Genomic DNA, 24,974 nt, shown 5'->3' with positions numbered 1-24,974 from the left:
AGGGGCTGGAGCAGGTGGGAGCACCCTCCAGAGCACTGGGGTGGTCCTGGCATGGTTATTCTGTGGCCCTGGGATGACTGTCACAGCTGTGTGACAGCAGGAACAGGGCTCAAGGCTGGCAAGACGGCGGCTCGAGGATGCCAGCTCTCTTCACATCCTCATCTCAACCTATCTCTGTCTATCTCTAGGCAGACTAGCGTTCATGTCACGAGCCGCGGCGTATTCACCACAGAGCGTAATGCGTAGCATGCAATGCATCCACGACAACGTGATAACTGTGGAGGTCTTAGCTGAGATTCTAGTCTCTCTAGCTGCGCGACTATGTGCCACAGCTCCTCAACAGAGCATCGCACGACAACGTTAGAGTTGAGAAGTCCGCAAACCACAGTTGGTCACAAGTCTCTGTATGTGTGTGTCGTCCACGCGATACACCCACACGACCAGGCTCTGAGGTGTGAAAACATCTCGATTGAGCAGATAAGCAGCAGGAACGACGCTCGTATGCGGACGGTATATGTCGCAGACTCCAACGGAGCCAGCACTATACTGCACAACATCGCAGGCTCACACTGAGGAAGCAAAGGCGATTCCCACACTAGTGGCTAGTAGTGCGAGCACACACATACTTCGTGCACGACTCTGGATATTCGCAGTGCTCAGCTGCAGCAGATGCACAGGACACTCGTCAGATACTGATATAGACAGAGTGTAGCCTTAGCACCACTCACGGTCCAGCAGGGTACAGGCACGACTCACGTGAGCAGTCAGCACTGATGTGCGCCATGATATGTGAAGGCGCCAGGAAACTGAGACACTCAGTCGAGCTGACCAGTGCACACACAGAGGACTCACCAGCGCTCGAACTAGGCAGAGACAGCTGATCAGCAGCAGACTCTAGTGCCACGTGTCTGATAAGTCACTGGCGAACTAGCATGACGCACGGCCTAAGCGCGCCTGCCACCCTGCGACTGCCGTCATGAACACACGACATCTGCAGGCGCCACATCTGCGCCTATGCGCTGTGAGGAGAGACGAGCATCTTATTCCCGGAATCAGGCCACCTTAGCAGGACAACAGGAAAGGCACTGCGTCAGCCAATGGCTCTAGTATCGAGCAGAAGCAGACACCAGTCTGCCACACACTAGATTGCGTGCAGAGTGCCACGTATGCATCCGACAGAGTTTCTTCACCCTACCGCACATGGACGTGTCTGGGCACGAGCGCAGCGTAGCCCATGCGTGCCTACGACGAGCCGCGCTCTTCGCGGTCACCTCTGTCCCTGGGAGTTATGGAACTTGTGCAAGCTCGACACTGAGGAGCTGCGCGCATGGATGCACGGCAGCGACTAGAGCCACGACGACAGAGGCGGGCCTCGGCACTCGACAGAGAGGCTGCGAGAGCTCATAATAACAGACAGCTCTTGAGTGTGAGGACGAGCTACGACAGACCGCACTCGCAGTGATGACAGCTTGCAGTCAGTGCGAGAATCAGAGAAAGCACCAGAAAATCTCAGTAACGTACTCGAGCTTGTGAGAGATACGACACTACTAGCATTGAGTCTAGATGATGCTCCGAGTAGCTATGCCAAAGAGCTCGAGCCACAGGGAACGGATTCTTCTACGTGTCAAGAGAAGGTACGACGAAATAGTACGGACTCTAGGCCCGAGGACGACTGAGAGTCTCCAGTGGCCTCGCGCGAACCAGCCTACTCTCTAAAGAAGCTCACACTATCACATTCTCTGAGATCCGCCCAGAAATCCGAATCACAGCGATAAGAGAGAGATAGCACCACATCTATCACACTGGTGACCACGCTAGCCAGTATACACAACCAAGCGAGACTAGCCTGCACTTATAGGACGAAGGCGAGATTAGTCGGAGAAGTTGCAGTTAGCACGGCTCCATGCTCGCTGGCGTCTATGAAATGTCTAGACTTACTCTCCTTCTCTGAATGTGATACAGCACGCAAGTAGCCAAACTAGCCACCCATATAGAAATTGCGAGAGCACCAAATATTACATGTCGTTCAACACATGGCACATAACATTCTGACGACTGTAGATTATATTTAGCACTGATATTGAATTCATTCTGATAGTCGAGCGAGCGAGATAGCCGAGAAGCTATAGTTAGAGACATCGGCCCACGTGGCTACCAACTGTCTTTGTTCTGCACGTTCGCTGACACGCTATGCGCACACTAGTCCTAGCGTGTCGATCTGGCACGCGATGGAATCATAGACACAGACACACAAGAGCGACCTCTTCTGCAACTCTGATGCACATAATGTGTAGAGCTATCCTGATTACACAAGTAGTATGAACATGAAAGGAAAATTGTAGAACACACACTCTCACTGGAGACAAAAGCCGCTCCAGAAATCTCCTATCTCATATCATCACTCCACCTCTATCAGTATTCAAGATACGCACACACATTAATAATAGAACTAGATACATGTACACCTACATCATTGTATGTTAACACAAGGACGAATATCGAAGGATATCACACACACACAACGATCACAAATCATCCAGTTAACACGCATAAACATCCTATAAAAGAACTGTAATGTACTCTTCCTAGCGTGACATGAGAGGTATAATTAATGAATGGATAGATAAAAATGGGTTATGGGTAGAAAGATAGGGTTTGAAGGTATAAATGGGGGGGGGAGATTGAGTGAGTGATGAGGGGGTTAGAAAATAAATGGAAGGAGGGAAAATATTATAATGAGGATGAAATGGAGATAGTGGATGAAGAGGGATGGAATGGTGGAGAAGGAGGGGAGAAGGGTTTGAGATTATAATAAAAAAGAACAAAAAAGTAAATAATAAGATGGGATGAGAGAATGTAAAGTAAATGAAATGATGGTGGTGTGATTGGATTTGAAATGAAAAGATGATGGTAATTGAAAAGTGGTATGGTGTTGAATAAGGAGGTTGTGAATGGGATATAAGCATAAAGAAGGGAATGGGTAAGATGTTGGTTAAAGGAAGAATGAATGGATGAGGATAATAAAAGAGTGGTTGAAAAGAAAGAAAACTTGCTGAGGGTGCACTCAATGCCACTGCCCATGGCACTGACAAAGATGTTGAACAAGCCTGGTCCCAGGACTGAGCCCTGAGGGACTCCACTTGTCCCTGGCCTGCACTGGGACATGGAGCCATTGACAGCCACTCTTTGGGTGTGACCATCAAGCCAGTTCTTTATCCATCTTGTGGTCCACCCATCCAAGCCATGTGTCACCAGTTTGGAGACCAGGCTGTGGTGTGGGACAGTGTGGAAGGCTTTGCTCAGGTCCAGGTCAATGCCATCAGTTGCTCTCCCCTCATCTATTAAGGTTGTGACCTGTTCTTAGAAGGCCACCAGGTTTGTCAGGCAGGATTTGCCCTTGGGAACCCCATGCTGACTGTACCCAATCACCTCTTGACTATTCTTCTGTCTCAGTAGTGCCTGCAGGAGAATCTGCTCCATGATCTTAGCAGGCACAGAGGTGAGACTGCCTGGCCTGCAGTTCCCTGGTTCTTCCTTCTTCCCCTTTCTGAAAATGGGAGTAATGGGAGTTTGCCCTTTTCCAGTCAGTGGGGACTTCCCCAGACTGCCAGGACTTTTGGAATATAATAGAGAGAGGTTGAGCAACCTCCTCTGCCAGTTCTCTCAGTACCCCTGGGTGTATCCCATCAGGTCCCATGGACTTGAACACTTTCAGGTTCTTCAGGTGATCACCAACCTGCTCTTCACTTATGATGGGCAGTTCTTCCTTCTGCTTCTTGCCATTAGCTTCCATGACTATTCCAGGAGTGTGGCTGGAGGCCCTTGCAGTGAAGACTGAGGTAAAGAAGTCCTTGAGAACCTCAGCCTTTTCCAGGTCCCTTGTGACCATTTCACTGTTTCCTTTCTGAGGGGCCCACACCTTCCCTAGGCTTCTTTTGACCATTAATATACCTGTAGAAATTCTTCGTGTTCCCTTTGAGCTGCCTGGCTAGATTCAATTCAAGCTGTGCTTTGGCTTTCCCAAGCAGGTCTCTTGCTGCTGGGGCAGCTTCCTTATATCCCCCCATTCCAGCTGTCCTTTCCTCCACTCCTTGTAGAGCTTCCTTTTAAGTGATAGTGTGTCCAGCAGCTCCTTGCTCATCCAGGCAGGCCTCCCAGCATTCTTCCCTGCTTTTCTCTTTGTTGGGATACATTGCTCCTGGACACAGAGGAGGTGGTCCTTGAATACTGAGCAGCTGCCCTGGGCCCCTCTTCCCTCTGGGGCTTTGTCCCACGACCCTTTGGCCAGCAGATCCCTGAAGCCATCAAAGTCTGCATGCCTAAAGTCCAGGGTCGTAAGCTTAGAATACATCCTCCTGGTTGCCCTGAGGATCTTAAATTCAACTGCTTCATGGTCCCTGCAGTCAAGGCTGTCTCTGAGCCCCACATTGGTCACCAGCCCTTCCCTGTTGGTGAGAACAAGCTCCAGCATAGCACCTTTTCTTGTTGGTTCCTCTACCATTTGGAGGAGGAAGTTGTCATCTCTGCGATGCAGGAACATCCTGGATTGCTGGTGCCTTGCTGTGTTGTCCCTCCAGCAGATGTCAGGGTGGTTGAAATGCCCCATGAGGACCAGGGCTTGTGACCTGGAAGCCACTTCTGTTTGCCTGTGGAGGGCCTCATCTGCTTGGCTCTGCTGGTCAGGTGGCCTGGAGCAGACCCCTACAGTAACATCTCCTTCCCCTCTCTTGCCTTTCATTTTAACCCATACACTCTCAACCAGCTCTTCATCCTTCCCCAGGTGGAGCTGCACTGATTCCAGCTGCTCACTGACATAGAGGCCAACACCTCCTCCTCTCCTTCCCTGCCTGTCCTTCCTAAAGAGCTTGTACCCATCTATCCCTGCATTCCAGTCCTGGGAATCATCCCACCAAGTGTCAGTAATAGCCACTATGTCATGACATCCCAGCAGCACAGTGCCCTTAATTCATCCTGTTTGTTGCCCAAGCTGGGTGCATTTTCCCAGAGGCACTTCAGCTGGGCTGGCCCTGGCACCCTCTTGTGCCAACTCCCCTTGATTTCCACAGAGTGTCCTGGTGCATCATTCGTGGCTGGCCTCAGGGCAGCAAGTGGAGAGCCCTCAGTAGCTCTCCATGCCTCTGCCTCTGGTGAGCTGCCCCTCTGTTTGTCACTGGCCAGCAGGAGACTGTTAATCCCTTCCCCCTTCAAATCTAGTTTAAAGCCCTATCAATGAGCCCTGCCAATTCCTGCCCCAGGATCCTTTTCCCCCTCTGGCACAAGTGCATCCCATTAGTTGTTTGCAGCTCTGTGCCTTGTAAAGGGAGCTGTGATTGTAGAACCCAAAGCCCTGTGGATGACACCAGCCCCGGAGCCATGAATTGACCTCTTGGCTCTTCCTATATATTCCCTTGTCCATCCCTGAGGTTAGAGGGATAGAGGAGAACACAACTTGAGCTCCTGATCCCTTTAGCAGTTGCCCCAAGGTTCTGAAGTCTCTTTGAATTGATTGTGAGCCTCTCATTGATACATCATCACTACCCACCTGAAAGCCCAGAAGTGGGTAGTAGTCTGAAGGACTCACAAGGTCAGGAACTTTACCTACAGTGTCCCTTACCTGGGCACCAGGGAGGCAGCAGACCTCTCTCTGAAGTGGGTTTGGGCTGCATATTGGGCCCTCTGCTGCCTTCAGCAGGGAGTCTCCTCTAACAATGACCCTACGAGGTTTCTTTCCAGGATTAGTTTTGCTGGCTGGACTGTGGCAACCTGTCATTGGTGCAGCTTCTGACCTTCTTGATCCTCACCCTTACCTACGACCTGTTCCTCCTGCAGAGCCTCAAACCTATTCTGTAGGTGCACTGCAGGCAGAGTGCTGCTTAAAGTAGCAGGCTTGCTGCTTTTGCATTTCTTCCTTCTGGCAGAGACCTGTTCCCATTGGCCCTGCTCATGTGGATTACTGCATGGAGGCTGAGAGGCTTGCTGATGGGAGGGTATCAAACTCCCTGCTCCACTAAGAGTTACCCTGTTCTGATTTTGTAGAGATCCCTGAAGCCATCAAAGTCTGCACGCCTAAAGTCTCGGGTCATAAGCTTAGAATATGTCCTTCTGGCTGCCCTGAGGATCTTAAATTCAACTGCTTCATGGTCACAGGTTTCAGTGCAAACAGTCCCAGCCAGAGGGATGCAGAGTGTTGAGGCTGGGGCCACCAACCACCAGGGGGACCGTGCCCTGCACTGGAGCAGCAGATGAACTTCCAGAGAGCAAACTCGCTTTTTTTTTTTTTTCAGCTGGGTCAGCAGCTCTGAGGAGACAAAATGTCTTTGTTTGCCCTGCAATTAAGAAGAGGGGAAATAAATAAATAAATAAATCAGTTACTCTGGTGGAAACCTGTCACCCAGCTTGCGGAATGGGGACTTGGAATGTTGCCTTCTTCTGTCCCCCAGGAAAATCTGCAGAAATGTGGCTTGGTGACACTGGGGGGGAAAAAAAGTGATTTGAGAGCTCAGAAGTTTAGGGTGTGAATTTTGGTGGCAGCTGCCAGCACTGCTGCCCCACACCTGGTGTCACTGCGGGGAGCAATCCTCCAAAGCACAAGGACAGGCTCCATCCTGAGATCTCCCTCATCCTGTGGTCCTAGGGTGGCTGTCACAGCTGTGAGACAGCAGCAACAGGGCTCAGAGTTGCAGAGTCCTCTCCAGGCTGGCCTCTCCCTTGGAGGAGATTTAGATCAAGCCATGGCAGGAATCTCTCTGAGGAGGGATGCTCCCTCTGATACTTCCCCAGGAAAAGAACTAATTAACTACTGCTGAAAGCCTGACCAGAAGGAACTTTGAGTGTGCAAAATGAAGCCACACAACCACCAGAGAGAAAGATAGGATTGGCCTTCGGAAATTCAGCACCTCTGGGCGGTGGCATGAGCCCAGGATGGGGAAAGCAGGGGGACATTTGGGTGATGAGAAGGATGCCACCACCTGCATGCCCTGCTCTGTTTGGTGCCAAACTCTTGCAGATGGGCAGCAAGTGCTGTGGTAGGAGAAAGGAGCAGTGAAATGACACCCCAGAGCAGCACCTCAGCTCTGACCCTTGTTCTTCTGGCAGCTACAAAAGCAAACTGCAAAGACCTCACCTGGGGAAAGGCAAATACATGGAAAGGCCATGGGGAAGCAAAGAGATGGTTTGGCAGGTAAAGGGCACAGAGGTGGGGGCCACACAGGAGGTATAAATGGTAAGAAAAGATGTGGGTAAGTCAGCAAGGAGCTGCAGCCTGTGATGGGAAGCAAGGAGATGTGAGTCTGCATGTGGGTTCGGGGCCGGCCCCTAACACCAAGGGATGTTGAAGATGCAGGAGTGGCTGAACCCCCTCTAAGCACCCCCTGGCCCTGCGGTGCTGGTATCAGTGCTGGGGGGGACAAGGGGAAGATGAGGATGCAGTGGGCATAGAGCAGTGTCCAGCTGGCCTGCCAGAGAATGCATGGCTTGGATACCCTGGAGAGGGAGGCAGGCAACTGCAGCCTCATCACTTTACTCTTTTCCTCCTTAATTTGTCCCTGAAGGTCCCCCCAGGATGCACCTGGTGTGGTCGCAGTGCTGGTGGGAGGATGAGGACCACAGGGCCCTCGAGCAGCCCTCTCTCCACCTCCAGGAGCTGGCAAGCTGCTTGCTCCTGCTGAGGGAGGCTGAGCCCAGAGGGGTAGGATGAACCCAGACAAGTCAACCTGTTCACAACTCTGCTTGCTGCTTTTTTTTCTTTTTTTTCAGCTGTTATGGGACCTTGCTCCTGGGGGGGAAGCATCCAGCCCTTCTCCTGGGTGCTCACCCTTCAGAGGGGCAGCTTGGGGGGTAGGGGGGAGAGGGGGGCTTCCCCAAGACAGAAATCACAAAGTCACAGAATTGTCAGGGTTGGAAGGGGGTTCAAGGATCATCTAGGTGCAAGCCCCCCAGCATGGGCAGGGACACTTTCCACTAGATCAGGTAGCCCAGAGGAGCACCACTTGTCAGTTATCTCCATCTGAATGCTGAGCACTGCCAGTGGTGGGGCAGAAGCATTTGCTGCAGCTCTTTGTTCCACACTGATGGGCCTGTGGTGGCCACACTGAGGCAGCCAGACCTATGCTGTGCTTTGCTGGGCTGGGGGTCACTTTGGAAATGGGAAGTTTTGCATTGCAGCTGCTGGAGTTTTCTCAGAGCTCTGGACTCTTCCTCTCCATCCCTCTCAGGATATGGTTTCCCACCCACCCCTCCCCCCCTGCCCCCCACTCCCCCCAGCTGATGCTGCCTGTGCTGGTAGCCCCAGGCAGAAGATATCTTTGAGGAGCAGGGTTTGGGCAGGTCTGCAGCTGCTCAGAGTCACCCTCCAGGAGCCACTGCAATACTGGGGCTGGAAAAGTCGGCAGGCAGAATGGCCACAGAGAGGGGATGCAGCTGTGACACTTGCTGCTGTGAAATGGCCCTGCAAAAGGAAGGGAGGTCCCTGCTCTCTGCTCCCCAGGGCCAAGAGTCAGGCCACAGGGTGCCAGGGAGGTGCTGGGTGAACTGTGGAGTTCAGCACCGGGTGTGCCTGGGAGGAACAGTTCAGAGAAACGCCTGCCAGGAGCAGCAGGATCACTGGACCCTGCCTGGGAACCTCCCAAGGCCCTCCCAGCCCTCTCCCAGAGGGCTCCACAGGGCAGGCAAAGCCCAAACTCCCCAGCCCAAGCTGGTCTGCTGACCCCAGCTGCCCCAAGCACCCTACCACCCGTGAACCCTGACCAAACAAAGGAGGATTCAGCTGCAATCCCATGGTTCGTGCATGGACCAGGAGGAGCAAGAACAGGAGCTTGCAACAACTTCTCTCCCATGACAGGTCGTCCAGGGGCTGAGATACCCTCCCTAAGGGCCTCCCAGTTCTGCAGGCTGGACATGCCACAGCCTGGCCAAAGGATTGCTATGAGGCTACAGGGACCCTTTGACCCTCCCTGAGGCCACTCTAAGGGGTCAGAACCCCTTAGCCCTGAAGGGTAGGCTCTGGTGCTCCCTTCAGCATCCTTCACATGTGATGGGGACCATTCCAGGTCTTCCTTGGCACCTCCATAGCTCTCCCTGGGGGTCCTCCAAGGGGATAGGGCTCTCTTTACCCCTCCCCAGCACTTGCCCAACGGCATGGGGCTCTCTTTGCCCTCCCTGCCGTGACCCTCCTCCCCAGGACTGCTCCAAGGGATAAGGTTGTGTTCACTCCTTCCCAGGACTGCTCCATGGGCATGCAGCTCTCTTCGCCCCACACACGGCTCCCCCGGGGCCACCTCTGCCCTTCTTTACCCTCCCCGGGGCTGCTTGGAAAGGAAGCGCCGCCGGGGCGGGCTGTTCCAAGAGCATGGGAACGGGGGAACGCGGAGAACGGGAACTGGACTGGGGACTGCGGGAGAGGGGTAAGGCGGGAAGGATGATTGCGGTCGCGGTCTCGGTGCCGGCCCATAGCCCGGTCGTGGAGAGGAGCGGCGGTCCCGCAGCCTCGGCGGGCGCGGCGGTGCCGGCGGAAAACTCGGCGGGGAGCCCGGCGGGGCGGTGCCGGGCGGCCCTACTTAAGGCGGCAGCGCGGAGCGGGCGGCCCCATCGTGCCTATGGCTCCGCCGAACGCGGCCAGGGCGCTCTGCGCCGCCGTCTCCCGCCTGAGCGTCCCGCGCCGCCCCCGCTCCGCGCCCGCCGCCGCGCCCCGCGGGGCCGCCCCACCGCCGGCCGAGGACAGGGAGGCAAGGCCGGTGCAGCCGCCGATCCCTCCGCGGGGTGCGGAGCGAGGTCCCCCGCCGCCACCACCGCCCGCCGTGGACTTCGGGGACCCGGAGGAAGCGTTCCGCAGCAAGAGCAGCGCCGAGCTGCTGCGGGGGCTGCTGGTGCTGGGGCTCTGCGCCGTGGGGCCGCTGGTGGAGCACAACCGGGAGGTGCGCGGCGGCGCAGGGCGGGCACCGGCCCGGGGGCGGAAGGGGATTCCCGCTGCGGGTGGGCCGCTGGGCCTAGGGGTGCTGCCTGCTCCAGGGGCGGTGTTGGTCACTCGCTTGGCGGGGAAGTTGCCGGAGCTGGACCGGGAGAGGGCAAGGAGGGTGCCAGTCCTGGACATGGGGTTCCCCTACCGGGGGCTCCGGAGGGGAGCCAGTCACGGGCAACGGTAGGCTGTCGTTCAAGAAGGTTCCCGCTCCTGCTAGACTCGAGCAGGGGGTGCCCAGTCCAGCGGGGATGCTGGTCCCCATCTGGGCCGGGGGTGCTCCGGAGGTTGCTGGTCTCTGACTTGGCATCTTCGGGTGGGAGGGGGCGAGAAGGATGCCGGTTCCGGGCAAGGGGGTTGCCCCTCCGGGTAGGATGTCGGGCTAGGGATCTGCCCAGTCCAGGGGGGGATGCCCAGCCGGCTAGGGGGCTGCCCGCTCCCGGGGTTGCCGATCTGAGACAGAGGAGAACTTCTCGTTCCGGGGTGGGCTGCTTGTTTCAGGCAGGGGGGTGCCCGCTCCAGAAGCACTGCCGGGCCCCAGCTGAGCAAAGGGTTGCCCGTTCCGGAGGGGTACCGGTGCGGGCGCTGAGTTGCCCTTGTCCCGCAGCTGCTGCAGCTATGCCAGAAAGTGCTGGGGCAGGCGATGTTCGAGCGGCTGATGAAGATGACCTTCTACGGGCAGTTCGTGGCCGGGGAGGACCAGGAGGCCATCAAACCGCTCATCCGGCGCAACCAAGCCTTCGGCGTGGGCGCCGTGCTGGACTACAGCGTGGAGGAGGACCTGGGCTCCGGGGAGGCCGAGCGCTCGGAACGGCGGTGAGTGCGGGGCTGGGGATTGGGACTGGGCCCGCGGCCGGGGGCGCGGCGGGCGCCGAGCGCGGGAGCGGGACTTGGCCGCCTTGCTATTGGCTGTCGCCGCCCAGCCCCCCGCTTCCATTGGCTGGGCGCTGGGGTTGTTGTGCGTCACAGCCCCGCCCCCGGGTGCCGCCCCCCACCCGCCCCAAACACGGTGGGCGCTTCTCACCCCTGGCCTCCATCTGCCTTCCCGGGGGTCCTGTGTGGTCCCCCACCCCCCCTTGCCGGGAGTCCTGTCCCTCTCAACACCCCAGCACACACAGGATGCTGCCTCCCACCCACTCCCCCACACTGGGATGAAGTCCACACACACACACACTCTCCATCTCTCTGTGCACACCGAGGTGCAGCTTTCCCCTGCCCCACCCCCCCACCCCCATTTCCCCTTGCCCCTGGGATGCCACCTTCTTGACCCACTCCCGCTGGGGTGCTGGCCTCCTGTCCTCCTTTCCCTTACCCTCACCAAGGTGCTGCCTGCCACCCCTCTTCCCCTTCCCCCCCCAGCTGGGGTGCTGTCGTTTTCCCCACACCACCCCTGCACACACCGATGTGCTGCAACCCCACTAGTCTCCCTTCTACCCCACACTGAGATGCTGCCACCTCCCCCACCCCCATTCTTCCCTTAGGGTCCTGTCCCCTCTACCCCACCCCCCAACCAGGCACACACTGGGGTGCTGCTGCCCCCCACCATTTCCACCTCCCCCCCACCATTTCCACCCCCTACCCAGGTCACACCTTCTTCCCACATGGCGGTTCCCACCCTGGGCAACCTTCCCTGCCTGCTGCCCCTGCCAAGGGCAGGCTCTGGCCTGAAGCCATCAGTAACTTTCCACCATTAAGGCTCCATTTCCGGGTGCCTCTGCTTGCCCAATCAATGGGTTGCTGGCTGGCACCCCACAGTCACCAGGGTGGGTGGTGTGTTTCCCACACCCAGGACAAAGTGGCCCTGCCAGAGGGGATGCAACAGGAGGCTGTCACAACTCTGTGTCCCTGTGGCAGTCAGGGACACCGTCCAGCTGCCACATGCTTGTCCAACCCTATTCAAAACAGCAAAAGACAGCAGAAATGCCTTTTTTTGGGGGGTGGGGGGAGTTAGGGGGGGTATTGCAAGTGGGGTTGTGGGGTGCTACTGCTGGATTCTATGGTCCTGCTCTGGCAGGGGGGGTTGGACTCAATGCTTTCCTGAGGTCCCTTCCAACCCCTAACATCCTGTGATCCTGTGACTCCTCCCAGCTGCCACTAGAGACTTATCTCTGCTCCCCACCTGCTGCTTATCGGGGACCCTCTCTTGCCCCTTGCCACTGCTGCTGGAAATACTCATTCAGGGCAAAGGGCCCTGCCCATCCCCAGGCAGCTCAGGAGGGCAGTGCTGATGTGAGGGCTCACAGTGGGGAATGGGGCTGCAGCCCCTTGCAGATTAAGCTGCAGACTTCGTTATTTTTACAGGAAAGCTTCCAAACTCCCCACTGCAGCCTGGGCAGGGAGGTGGCTCCTCTGAAACCAGGGAGCAGTGGTGTTTCCTGGAGGGGCTGATTTCTTCCCTTGGCACACAGCCATTATCCTGCCACATTGCTCAGCATGCCCATGGGGCAGCTGAGGTTGCAGTGGTGGTGTTTGCACTGCTGCCCTTCTTGGTCTGGCTGGGCCAGTGCTGAGTGCTTTGCTGTGGCTGACCACTGAGGGCTTTCACCAGCAGGCTCCTTGCCTGCTCACAGCAAGGCAGGTGTGGGAGCTCTCTGCACTCTGCTCGTGGTCTGTGCCCCTTTGAGTGGGAATGCCAGGCATGTCATGGAGCAGGGGTAAAGCCCAGGGGGTTGTGAGTAGCATCTAAAGGGATGTGTTGGACCACGCCAAGCATTGCCCCTTTGCTCTGCTTAGGGGCAAACCCCTAAAGTGCCACTGTTCCTGCCAGGGATGGTGCCCAACTGGGCTGTGTGTGGATGAGAGAGATGAGCAGCAGTCAAGGGCTGGTGTCTGCCGGACTCCAGAGCTGCATCTTTCCCTCCCTTGAGCACTTCAGGGCTTTAACCCACTGCCAGCTGGGAAGCAGAGATACAAATCAGATGCAGCCAGTGGTTTCTTTGGTCTCATGGTGCCATCTGCTGTTGTTTGTCCCAGGCAGAGCCATGCTGGGCTTAGGAGTGCAGCCTGCTCTTCTGGAGCAAGCTAGAGATAACAGCAGGGAGATGCCCTTTCCTCCCCAGCAATGGGCCCTGGTCACTCCTCCTAACAGGATTCCTGGTAGGGAACACCATCACAGCTCAGGCAGGCACTGGTTGATCCTGCCTGCTGCAGGCTCATACCTGCCCTGCCCTGCCTGGGCTGGCATCCAGAGCTCTGCCTGCTTGTCCCAAGAGTCCTTGGCCATGTGCTGAAGGCTGCTGCTAGGTCACAGTGACACAGCTGGAGAAAGGTCCTGTGGGCAGCAGAGCCTGGGTGTTGCTCCCTGGGGCAGTAGGTGGGCTGGGGGCTTGGGGATGGGGGGTCAGCCCTGGGTAGGTGTGGAGAGGCAGCACTGTGGCTGGGCAGGGGTTTCTGTTGCCTGTGGGGTAAAACAAAGAGCCCCCCACTAGTGGGGGAGGCTGTGGTCCCCTTGCAGCCTTGGAGCCATTGCTGTCCTGTGGGCATCCCAAGCCAGGAGGTGAGGAACATGGGTGAGGACAACAGAGGGTTGTCAGGCACCCTGCATGGCTCTGCCACACAGCACGTGGACTTTGCTTCCCCTAGAGATTTCTTGGGTGAGTACTTGGTACCTGCCCCAGTGTGGGATTGATGATCCAGCCTGGCCAATCAGCCTCCCAGAGCCACTGCCTCCCCTTCTGCCACTGCTGCCAGTGCTCTGCCAGCACGTGCTGCAGGGATCATGGGGTGGTTACTGTTTAGCTTGAAGCTGTGCAAGGAGGTCCTGCAGTAGTCCTGGGCTGGTGCCTACTGCCAGCTCATGCACTGGGCAGACTTGAAGGGCATCTGCCAACAGCTTCACTTTATTCCAACCCTGCAGGGTTTTAAGCATCACCCATAGCTTCAGTCCAGGCTTCGTGGATGTGGTAATTCAGGGACAGATTCTTCCTGATGCTTCTCGTCCCTTTTGCCAGACCCATTTGCTGGTCTGACCCTTCTGGTCACCACCAGGGCAAAATGCATCATTGCCCTGCTTATTTCTGACAGGGAGACCTTTGTGCTCCTCCTGAGACAGTTTCACCTGAGCCTGATACCTTCCTGAACGTGCCCAGCCTGCTGTGTCAGCTGCATCACTCTCCCCAGCAATCCAAGTCTTGCAGCCCTTTACAGGTCCTCCTTCGGGCATGCTTTGGGTGAGGACAAACTCCCAAGGTCCTGAGCATGCCTTGCAGGTGCCTTCTTTCTGACCACAGCCTGCCAGAAGCGTTTGGCCAGCGCCTGGCTCTGGGAGACTTGGTTGGAGGGAGCGGGCAGCCACGTGTTAGCTTGGGGTTAAGTGGCACTTGGTTGGTGCAGAAATGGCTTTGCTGGCCAAGACTAACATTGCAAAGAGAGCAGATGACATCCAGGAAGAGCTGTTTCTTCAGCTGGAAGGAGCTTCCTGTGTTTTGCTTGCTGCAGAAGAACGAAGCCAGCCCCATGGCACTGCTTGGGCCTGCCCCCCGCGGGCAGGAAGGGCTGGGAGTAGTCACACCGCAGGAATGTGCTTGGCAGGGCTCTGTTTGCCTGCAGCAACTCCAAACACTTCATAGTCGAGGGTGCTTTGCTAGTCCAGTGGAGTGCAGGCACCCTGGGGAAGGTCAGAGGAGGCTTTGTTCCCCACTGCTTGTCCCCAGCGTCTCTCAGATCATAGCATCACAGAGTGGTCTGGGTTGGAAGGGACCTCTGAAGGTCCAACCCCCTTGGATGTTGGATCCAAGATGTGCTCTGGGGTTCGGTGCTGTCCTGTGCTGTGGCTGGGACCTGCTGTTCAGCCTGGAGAAGAGAAAGCTCCAGGGAGACCTCAGAGCTGCATTTCAAGATCTGAAGGGGACCTCCAGGAAGGCTGGGGAGGGACTGTTCAGAAGGGGCTGTGGGGATAGGAGGAGAGGCAATGGTTTGGAACTGGAGCAGGGCAGATTGAGGTTGGCCATCAGGAGGAAGTTGTGCACAGTGAGGCTGGGGAGACACTGGAACAGGCTGCCCAGGGCTGTGCTTGAGGCCCCATCCCTGGAGACATCCAAGCTCAGCCTTGCTGTGTCCCTGTGCAGCCTGCTCTAGCTGGAGGTGTCCCTGCTGTCTGCAGGGGGTTCGGCCAAGCTGCCCTTGGAGGGTCCCTTCCAACCTGTTGCAATCCATGACCCATCTCTCAGCGTACTCTCAGGTCACAGCAGTGTGTCCAGCTGGAGCCTTTCCCTGCCTCATGCTGCCTTCTGCAGTCCTTCCATCCTGAGAGCTGCCATCCACTGCCAGCTTTGCTGTAACATCCCACCCCTGGGTTCATGAGGTCCCTGCCTTCCTTTCCACCACCCTCTCTGTATTTTGGGGGCAGAAAGCTCTCAACCTGTCCTCAGGGTGGCAGATTGACAGAGCAGAGCCTGCTAGAGGTGGTACCTGCTGCTGCTCCCCAGGAGCTCTGGCTGCTCCTGCCCTGCTTCCCACCAAGCTTTGCTGTGCTTTGAGCAGTGTGGGGCTGTTGCTGGCTCTGGACAGCAGGAAAGAAGGGTTTGGCTCTGCTTCTTCCAGCAGCCCCTAATCCCTGTCACAGGGTTTCCATGGGGGACAACATGTTCTGGGGACCATGCCAAGTGCCTCTGCTGCCTTGTACCAGTCCTCTGACAGTGGCTTTGCTGCTTGTACTCACAGTGTGATTCCCTACTTCTGGGCACAGTGACCCCAAGGCAGAGATCTCCTGTAGGAGATGGCTCTGCTGCCACTCAGGGATGCTCCTGAGGGACCTGGAAGTGTCCCAGGTGAAACCCTGCATCTGCAGGCTGGATTGGGGTTGTCAGCAAGAAGGTTTAGCTGCTCAAGCTCAAAGAGGGTCTCATGACTTGGCCAGCGTCCACCAGGCTGTCAGAGCCCTGTTGTCTCCCTGGGTAAGGGCCTGGGCTTGAAGTGACATCTGAGGTCAGCTGGAGTTACAGCTGAGACCTCCTTTGTAAGCTGTTGGCTGATGCCAGGGCACAGAGGAGCATGGGGCATCATAGCTTGATGCCCCCTGGTTCTGGAGGGACTTGTTGCAGCTGCTGGTGCCTGTAAGGTGGGGAGATGTTGAGCTGAGATCTGGTGCCACCACAGTGAGAACTTGGCCTGGTGTGATTGAAGACAAGAGCATCCAGCCCCACCAGGGCTGACCTTGTCCTTGCAAGGGTGGGCTGTTGGAGAGCAGCTCTGGACCCTGGGACAGAACATCCTCCCTGTGCTGCTGAGGTACTCCAGGTAACACCTGCCTGGATGTTGAAACCCTGTAGCCTTCCACAGGTGGGTTTGGGGCACCTGACTTGCCAGCAGAGCTCACACTGAGCAGCATTTGACCCACTGGTGATGGGATAGTGAGGGAAGAGCAGGGTCCAGTGCCAGGCTGGCAGCAGGGGAGCCTCAGAGCTGCCCTGGCCACCAGCAGGGGGTTGCAGGGGATTGCTGACCTGGCCCTTATCTTCCCTGTTTCTCTTCTTAGCTCCGGCACCTCTGCAGCTGAGAAGATGGGAGGTGAGTGACCCAACCTCTCCTGCTGACAGGAGACAGCCTGGAGGTTCACTTGATCCAGGCACTGTGGGCCTGGAGTGGGGAAAGATCTCAGCTCCCAGAGCCTCAAAACACAAGGTGGATTGAGGAACACCTTGGTTCTTGGCCAGCTCTGCTCCTCAGCAAAGGCTCAGCTTCTGCTTGGGCAAGAGAGCAGGCAGGAGGGCACGTGGCAGCCCTCAGGGCTCTTTGGAGGTCCTAGCCAGAGCTCCTGTCCCTTGTGCCCACAGCAGGAAGCTCCTGGGGAGGCTTTTAGGAGCTTGGCAGGGCTGCATGGCCCATCTCCATCTTCTTCCACACCAGGAGCAGAACAAAGGGAGGAGAAGCAGCAGCCAGGCTTTGGGGAGCGCCGCGGTGGGGCCAGCAGCACCCACACCTATGTCTATGCTGACGAGGCCAAGTGTGACCAGCACATGGAGACCTTCCTCCGCTGCATCGATGCCTCAGGTGTGTGCTCCACTCTTGCCTGGGTCCACTGCATCTCAGCTGCCTCTCAGGCCAGCTCTGACTCTGTGGCTCCCTCCAGGTGGCAGCTCCGAGAATGGCTTCTCAGCCATCAAGATGACTGCACTGGGCATACCTCGGTTCCTGGTGAGTGACAGGGCTGGGACCAGGGTGAGGTTGGGCAGAGCCTGGGCCCACAGGTGATGCAGCTAGGAGGGCTTCAGGGTGCCAGGCTTGCTGCAGTGGCACCTCTACTGGTGACAAGAGGAGTGGGCAGCAAGGGGCTATCACCTGTGTGCCCAATACCCCTCTGGAGACCCTGCCTCGATGTTTGGGAGCGCAGGAAGAGCACAGAAATGTAAAGGTCCCAAGGTGAGGGCATGGAAGGTCTGTATTGCTAGGCTTGGCCCCCTGCTTGGCCAAGGTGCCCTGCTGTAGAGTCAAGAGGCTTCACTGGTTGAGTGTGACCTTGCAAAACCCTGGCAAAGCAGTCCTGTCCCCCGAACAGGTGCGGCTCTCAGAGGTGCTGGTGAAGTGGCGGAGGTTCTTCCACCAGCTGGCTGTGGAGCAGGGCCAGGCTGGGCAGCCAGCACTGGCCATGAAGATGAAGGTGGAGAAGCTGCAGGTGAGGCAGGTGGGGTCTGAAGGAGGAGTCTGTGCTGCTGAAGGTGGCCAGTGGCTGGAGAGGTCCCGCAGCAGCCCTGAGCCTGAAGCAGGAAGATCTGTGGTTGAGTCTCCGTCCCTGAAGACAGCCAAGATCAGACTTGCTGTGGCCCTGGGGGCTCTAAGTCGGAGGTGTCCCTGCTGACTGCAGGGGGGGTTGGACAAGATACCCTTGGAGGGTCCCTTCCAGCCCACTGCAATCTGTGAAGCCCTGGAGCCCCATGACACTGATGCTCTTTTTGGTGGCAGGAGGCCTTGGCCAAACTTGGCATTGCCACCAAGGAAGAGAGCCAGCAGTGGTTCACTGGAGAGAAGCTGGGCATGAGTGGGTAAGCTGCCTGTCACCTGGAGAGCCTTGTCCCTGGGTTCCTGTCCCTGTTTCTGGGGACAGTGGGGCAACAGCAAGGGGAGGTCTTCAAAGGCCAGAGCTGGCTCAGTACAGAGAAGGTTTGGGTGGAAGCCGACTGGTTGACAGGAGGCTGAACAAGAGCCAGCAGTGTGCCCAGGTGGCCAAGAAGGCCAATGGCATCCTGGCCTGCACCAGGAATAGAGTGGCCAGCAGGAGCAGGGAAGTCATTCTGTCCTGGACTCAGCTCTGCTCAGGCCACACCTTGAGTGCTGTGTCCAGTTCTGGGCTCCTCAGTTTAAGAAGGACATTGAGATGCTGGAAGGTGTCCAGAGAAGGGCAATGAGGCTGGGGAGGGGTCTGGAGCACAGCCCTGTGAGGAGAGGCTGAGGGAGCTGGGGGTGTTCAGCCTGGAGAAGAGGAGGCTCAGGGGAGACCTCATTGCTGTCTACAGCTCCCTGAAGGGAGGCTGTAGCCAGGTGGGGGTTGGGCTCTTCTCCCAGGCAAGCAGCAGCAGAACAAGAGGACACAGTCTCAAGCTGCAGCAGGGGGAGGTTTAGGCTGGAGGTGAGGAGAAAGTTCTTCCCAGCAAGAGGAATTGGCCCTGGAATGTACTGCCCAGGGAGATGGTGGAGTCTCTGTCCCTGGAGATGTGCAAAAAAAGCTTGGATGTGGCACTTGGAGCCATGGCTTAGTTGTCAGGAGGTGTTAGGTAATAGGTTGGACTTGATCTCTGAGGTCTCTTCCAACCTGGTTGATTCTGTGATTCAGTGTGAAGTGACAAGACAGCTCAGGGTGGAACGTGCTGGACACCCTGCTTGCTGGAGGGGATGGGGGTTGGGAGCTGGTGGAGACCTGCAACAGACCAAGGTGGACCTGGTTCTTTCCTCCCAGCACTGTGGACCTGTTGGACTGGAGCAGCCTGGTCGACAGGCGTCCCAAGCTCTCCAAGCTGCTGGTCGTGCCCAACATGCAGGTGGGTACCCATCTGTGCTACCCATGGAGCAGCCCCACAGTGAGGCCACTGAGAGCTTGGGAGAGCAGGGTCTGGGTCTGCTGCCCCCAAGCCCTGCCTGGTAGCTTTCTGGTGGCTTTGCTGGTGGCTGGCATCTGTGCTGGCCGTGCTGCGATCTGCCACACTCAGCTCCCCAGCTGGCAGGACCCCTGGGTGCGGCGTGCAGGCTGCTGGGTGCTGGGGAGGTGGGGTGGGCAGCAGCTCTGGGGATGGGCATCCTCTGGGAGGTGTTTGTGTCTCTCTGGGGTCCCCACACCACAGCCTACAGGCAGGGTGCCACCAGCTCTTGTCCTTTCAGACCAGGCAGCTTGAGCCACTGCTGTCTCGCTTCAGCGAGGAGGAGGACCTGCAGATGCAGCGAGTCCTGCAGCGCTTGGATGTCCTGGCCAGGGTAAGGGGGGTGCTGGGAGAGCCGGGCATGGCTGCTGGCCACATAGCAGGTGGCCCCATGAAGCCAACCTGTGTGTCACTGGCCCCCTCCCTCCCCCTCAGAGAGCCATAGAGAAGGGTGTGAGGCTGATGGTGGACGCAGAGCAGAGCTACTTCCAGCCAGCCATCAGCCGCCTCACCCTGGAGGTGCAGCGGCGCTTCAACAGGGACCAGGCTGTCATCTTCAACACCTACCAGTGCTACCTGAAGGTGAGGGAGGGCTGGCAGGGCACCAGGCAGGAAGGGCCTGCTGGAGCAGCTGGATGGAGCCCCTGGCTCATGAAGCCATGGCACAAGCCTGGAGGCTGCCCACCTGAAGGGGCAGGGCAGAGAGGTGCCACCGGGCAGATGAGCTGCTGCCCTCTCTTCCCTCTAGCTGCTGCCCTCTCTTCCCTCTAGCTGCTGCCCTCTCTTCCCTCTAGCTGCTGCCCTCTCTTCCCATGAGCTGCTGCCCTCTCTTCCCATGAGCTGCTGCCCTCTCTTCCCTCTAGCTGCTGCCCTCTCCTCCCATGAGCTGCTGCCCTCTCCTCCCATGAGCTGCTGCCCTCTCCTCCCATGAGCTGCTGCCCTCTCCTCCCATGAGCTGCTGCCCTCTCTTTCCTCCAGCTGCTGCCCTCTCTTTCCTCCAGCTGCTGCCCTCTCTTTCCTCCAGCTGCTGCCCTCTCTTTCCTCCAGCTGCTGCCCTCTCTTCCTTCCAGCTGCTGCCCTCTCTTCCTTCCAGCTGCTGCCCTCCCTTTCCTCCATCTGCTGCCCTCCCTTTCCTCCATCTGCTGCCCTTTCTTCCTTCCATCTGGTGCCAGGAGGCTTATGACAATGTGACCGTGGACCTGGCACTGTCCCGCCGGGAGGGCTGGCACTTTGGCACCAAACTGGTCCGTGGTGCCTACATGGAGCAAGAAAGGGAGAGGGCAGCCAGGATGGGCTATGAGGACCCCATCAACCCCACCTATGAGAAGACCAACGAGATGTACTACAGGTAGGGCAGGCAGGCTGGCAGCCCTCTGCCCTCTCCTTCCTCCCCACCACACCGGGCACAGGGCTCAGGCCAGTCTGACAGCAGGGCCCCAAACACTGTCCTGCAGGTGCCTGGACCACATCCTGGAGGAGATCAAGCACTCTGGGAAGGCCAGCGTGATGGTGGCCTCCCACAACGAGGACACTGTCACATTCACCCTGCACAGGTGGGCCCTGGGGGGGCAGAGGGGGAGGGGGGAGGAGCAGGGGGCTGCGGGTCTCAAGGGATAGGAGAGCTCAGCAGAGAGGTGGCCTGGTGTGCTCTGCCTTGTCAGCTCCTCTCCCTGCTTATCCTGGTGGGAATCTTGTTTCTCAGCTGGTGTTCAAGGCTTCAGCTGGCACTTGGAGCTGGTGTGTAGTGTGGGAGGTGATGGTGGGCACAGAGCTGGGGTGCAGTGTGGGAGGTGATGGTGGGCACAGAGCTGGGGTGCAGTGTGGGAGGTTATGGTGGGCACAGAGCTGGGGTGCAGTGTGGCTGCTGGCAGTGGGCACAGAGCTCTCCCCATTCCCCAACCTGTTTCACAAACACATCCCAGAAGGCCTCCCCTCCCAGCATCCATGTGGGAAGGGGGCAGTGCTGTGCCCTTGTGCTGGGAGCTGATCCCTGCTCTCTGCTGGGTGAGGCTGTCCTTGCCTGCTCAGCTCCTTCCACTGTGCCTAAGGCTGGGGCTTGGCTTGCAGGATGAGGGAGCTTGGGATCCACCCCTCGGAGAAGAAGGTTTGCTTCGGGCAGCTGCTGGGCATGTGTGACCAGATCACCTTCCCCCTGGGTGAGTGCTGGCAGCAGGGGGCACTTGGCAGACTTGCTCCTGCCCCACCTTGACCCCTCAGGGGTCACCCTGAGCAGCTGCTGCAGCTTCTAAGGGATGGATAGAGCCAGGCCAGAGCTCTGTCAGAGCAGGGCTATCTGAGGACTGCCTTGCTGCCTCTCCCCTGCTGTGGGGAATGCTGTGACCCCCACATAAGGTTTGGGCAATCACATCTGGCTCCTGCTGGTGGCTCTGTGGGACCACGATGGCTGGGCAGGGAGGTTCCTGCTTTGGACTAGGTGCTGAGATCAGGATACTCCTGGGTGGGCCAGAGACTGGTGCTGGAAGGCAACAAACCCCTTGGACTGGGAGCACACCAAGTCCTGGGCTCCTCACTACCAGGGTGGCAACCACCTTTAGTGTGACCTTGTCCTGCCTTCTGCTGCTGGCCCAAGCAGTGGAGCAGAGCTCCGAGGTGCCCAGACACAGTGACATGCAAGGACAGATGGCCACACAAGAATCCAAGTAGCCCATCTCAGGCCAGGGGCTGATCCCCCTTCCCACACCAGTGTCTGGAGCAGGGACCCAAGGCCAGAATAGCAGGAGGTGGACTGGGCAGCTGTCCAGGGTGGCTGCTGGAGCTCCCTGGGCAGAGTTTGGCTGCCTGATCCCCAGGGTCACACTGGATAAATGTGTGACCATGATGGTTCTGGCTGAAGGCCACCAGCATTGCCCTGGCACTGGCTGTGGCAGTACCAGCTCCTGGTGACCTTGGCACATCCCAGACCTCTCCTGCTAGGCTGGAGAGGAAAGGTCCTGTGTGTGCCCCCCAGTCTCATGGTGCTTTGTCACAGCCTGGGGGACAGGGGCACCTGCAAGGAAAGGCAGGCACCTTCTGATCCCCCCATTTTCTTCTCTCTCCTCCCTTCCTTTTTTTTTTCTCCCTCTTCCCCCTGCTCCTTTTTTTTCCTCTCCCTCTTCCCCCCCCTTTTTCCTCTCCCTCCTCCCCCCCTTTTTCCTCTCCCGCCTCCCCCCCTTTTTTTTTGCCTCCCCCTTTCCCCTTTTTTTTTGCCTCTCTCCCCCCCCCATTTATATCGCCTCCCTCCCCCGTCCCTTTTCTCGCCTCTCTCCCCTTTTCCTCCCCTCTCCCCCCAGGCCAGGCAGGCTTCCCGGTGTACAAGTACGTTCCGTACGGGCCGGTGCATGAGGTGCTGCCCTACCTGTCCCGGCGGGCGCAGGAGAACCGCCACTTCATGCAGAGGGTGACTCGGGAGCGGGACCTGCTCTGGGGAGAGGTCAAGAGGCGGCTCCTGGCCGGCAGCCTCTTCAGCCCCGGCCGCTAGCGCCGGCCCTACCCCCGGCCCGGGCGGCTGCCCTGTGCCTTCAAGCCGTCACCGCTCTTGCCGGTCCTGTCCCAGTTCTGCTGCAGTTTCCCCCTCAGTACCCTCTGCCCGCCGGGAAGAGACACGTCCTTGTTGCTGTTTGAACCTGCTGTAGGTTGCCCCAGCTGGCACTGCCCCCGAGGGATGTCCCCCTGCTGTCCCTCTGGTGGTGCTGGGGCTCCCCCTGCCTCAGCGATCGCCCTGCCAGGGGTTTTCCCCTTTACCAGAACACAAGAAGAGATCTGGCTGCCTGCTTTGTGTCATAAGCTCAGGTCCAGGGTGGCGTGGGGACAAGCTGCCCTCGGCCAGAAGCTCCTCCAGCCTCTGCCAGGGCTTGGTCTCTTCCAGCTCCGTGGAGGCAGATGCCAAAGCAGAGGACACAGTGATCTGTGAAGGGTCACTGGGCAGGGCCAGTGACCTGCTGCCCCTCCCAGGGCAGCCACTGCTTGCCTGCTCACCAGCTTTGCACTGACCAGAGCTGGGCTGGTCCTGGGCAAGACCAAGCTCTCCCTCATCCCACTGGGGCTAAGAAGAGCCAAAGCTGTCTGGAGTAGTCCATCCTCAGGCACACATCCAAGGGGACAGCTGGCTGGCCCTGGCCCTGCCCTTTCCACTGCTCTGTCCTCTGTCCTTGGCCCCAGTGCTGGGCCAGGGCTCTGCTGCAGGCAGGGGTGGTGGCTGTGGGAGCACCAGGAGCCAGACCACAAGCTCAGCTCTGTTCTACACTGGATTTGTTGAGAATGGTGATGATTAAATCAGAACTGTTCTTGCTCCAGCCTCTCTGGTGGAGTTCTTGGGCAGCCCAGGCTGTGCTTCACTCCTTGGTCTCAAGGAGGGCTTGGTGCTGCTCTCCACCCCGTCCAGCTGCACCACTTGGGCCTGGGCTGGGACCAGGGCTTGGGGAAAAGAGCCAGAGGTGGGCTGTGCCAAGTGAGGCTGAACTTCCCTGGGCCTGGGAATGAAAAAGCTATGGAGCTGCCTGTGATGGGTCTGGGGAGAGCTGGGAGCCCTGGGGCATCCTACTACCTGCAGATGGAGCAGGACAACTCCCTGGCCAACTCAACAAGGCTAACCTGCAGGAACAGGGAGGGAACAGCTGTGGCAGAGCCTCTCCCCACCCTGAGATCTGCCTGGAGGATGCTGTCCAGTTTGCTTAGTGTGATGGAGGCTCCACATCCAGAGGAAGATCCCAAATGTATGTGACCCTCAGCCCCAGCTCCATAGGAGGTGCACACTGTCCACACATCCTTCCCTGGCCCTTTGGATGCAGGCAGCACTCAGCAGGAAACTGATGCAACCATTTATCTGCATTTGTGCTGTCACATGGGAGATGATGGAGTGTCTTCCAAACATGCTTTCACCCTGCAGCTATCAGCTACACCAGCAAGCCTAGGGATCTGCTCTTACCCCTATACTCAGCACTGCTGAAGCCATATCTTGAATACTGGGTTCACTTTTGTGCCCCTCACAACAAGAAGGACACTGAGGGGCTGGAGCAGGTCCAGAGAAGGCCAACAAAGCTGGGGAAGGGTCTGGAAAACAGGGCTGGGGAGGAACAGCTGAGGGACCCGGGGTTATTTAGTCTTCAGAAGAGGAGGCAGAGGGGGGAGATCTTCTACCTCTATACAGCTCCCTGAAAGGAGGTTGGAGAGAGGTGGGGGTTGGTCTGTTCAACCAAGTAGCAAATCATAGGCTTCAAGTTGTACCAAGGGAAGTTCAGGTTAGATATTAGGAAGAATTTCTTCAGTGAAAGGCTTCTCAGGCACTGGCCCAGGCTGCCCAAGGGGGTGGTGGAGTCACCATCCCTGGAGGGGTTTAAGAGTTGTGTAGATGTAGAGCTTAGGGATATGGTTTAGCTGAGGTCTTGTCAGTGTTAGGCTAATGATTGGACTCATAGAATCATAGGGGTTGGAAGGGGCCTTCAAAGATCACCAAGTCCAACCCCCCTGCCAGAACAAGGACCATAGAATCTAACACAAGTCACACAGGAACACATCCAGATGGGTCTTGAAAGTCTGCAGAGAAGGAGACTCCACCACCTCCCTGGGCAGCCTGTTCCAGTGCTCTGTGACCCTCACAGTGAAGAAGTTCCTCCTCATGTTGACTCAGTGATCTTAAAGGTCTTTTCCAATCTGGGCATTGCTGTGGTTCTGTGATACTCTTAGAGCTCAGGCAAGCTTGAGCCACCTCTTGCAGTGACCACAAAGCTGAAGAGCCAGCTGGCACAGGGTGGTGGCTGAGGAAGCCCTTTGCCCATTCAGTATTGCTGTACAGTCAGCCAGCAGAAGCTCATTGACCACGCTGCCCCCACTGGGCTCTAGAGGTGTGAGACCACTGCAGGTGCCCAGTGTGTGTCCCCAATGCCCAGCTGTGTCCTTATGGTGGCTTTACCATCAGCTCTCCTGAAGCCCTTCTGTTCCTGCTCAGGGTTATGGTC

General features: G+C 57.7%; 1 protein-coding gene across 1 annotated transcript; it reads left to right on the top strand.

Annotated features, from left to right (window-relative positions):
• The first annotated feature begins 9,593 nt into the window (after positions 1 to 9,593).
• PRODH (proline dehydrogenase 1) lies at positions 9,594 to 22,498 on the top strand. The gene is made up of 14 exons (XM_054392586.1): positions 9,594 to 9,911; positions 10,560 to 10,768; positions 16,428 to 16,459; positions 16,799 to 16,942; positions 17,022 to 17,086; positions 17,448 to 17,564; positions 17,852 to 17,931; positions 18,843 to 18,924; positions 19,262 to 19,354; positions 19,456 to 19,602; positions 20,193 to 20,368; positions 20,475 to 20,573; positions 21,088 to 21,176; positions 22,311 to 22,498. Exons 1-14 carry the CDS (start codon positions 9,594 to 9,596, stop codon positions 22,496 to 22,498), a joined length of 1,839 nt encoding a protein of 612 aa, XP_054248561.1.
• Positions 22,499 to 24,974: the final 2,476 nt, after the last annotated feature.

This window comes from Indicator indicator, chromosome 26 (assembly GCF_027791375.1).
Source record: "Indicator indicator isolate 239-I01 chromosome 26, UM_Iind_1.1, whole genome shotgun sequence".
Lineage (NCBI taxonomy): Eukaryota > Metazoa > Chordata > Aves > Piciformes > Indicatoridae > Indicator > Indicator indicator.
This window is presented reverse-complemented; position numbering and strand designations above follow the sequence as displayed.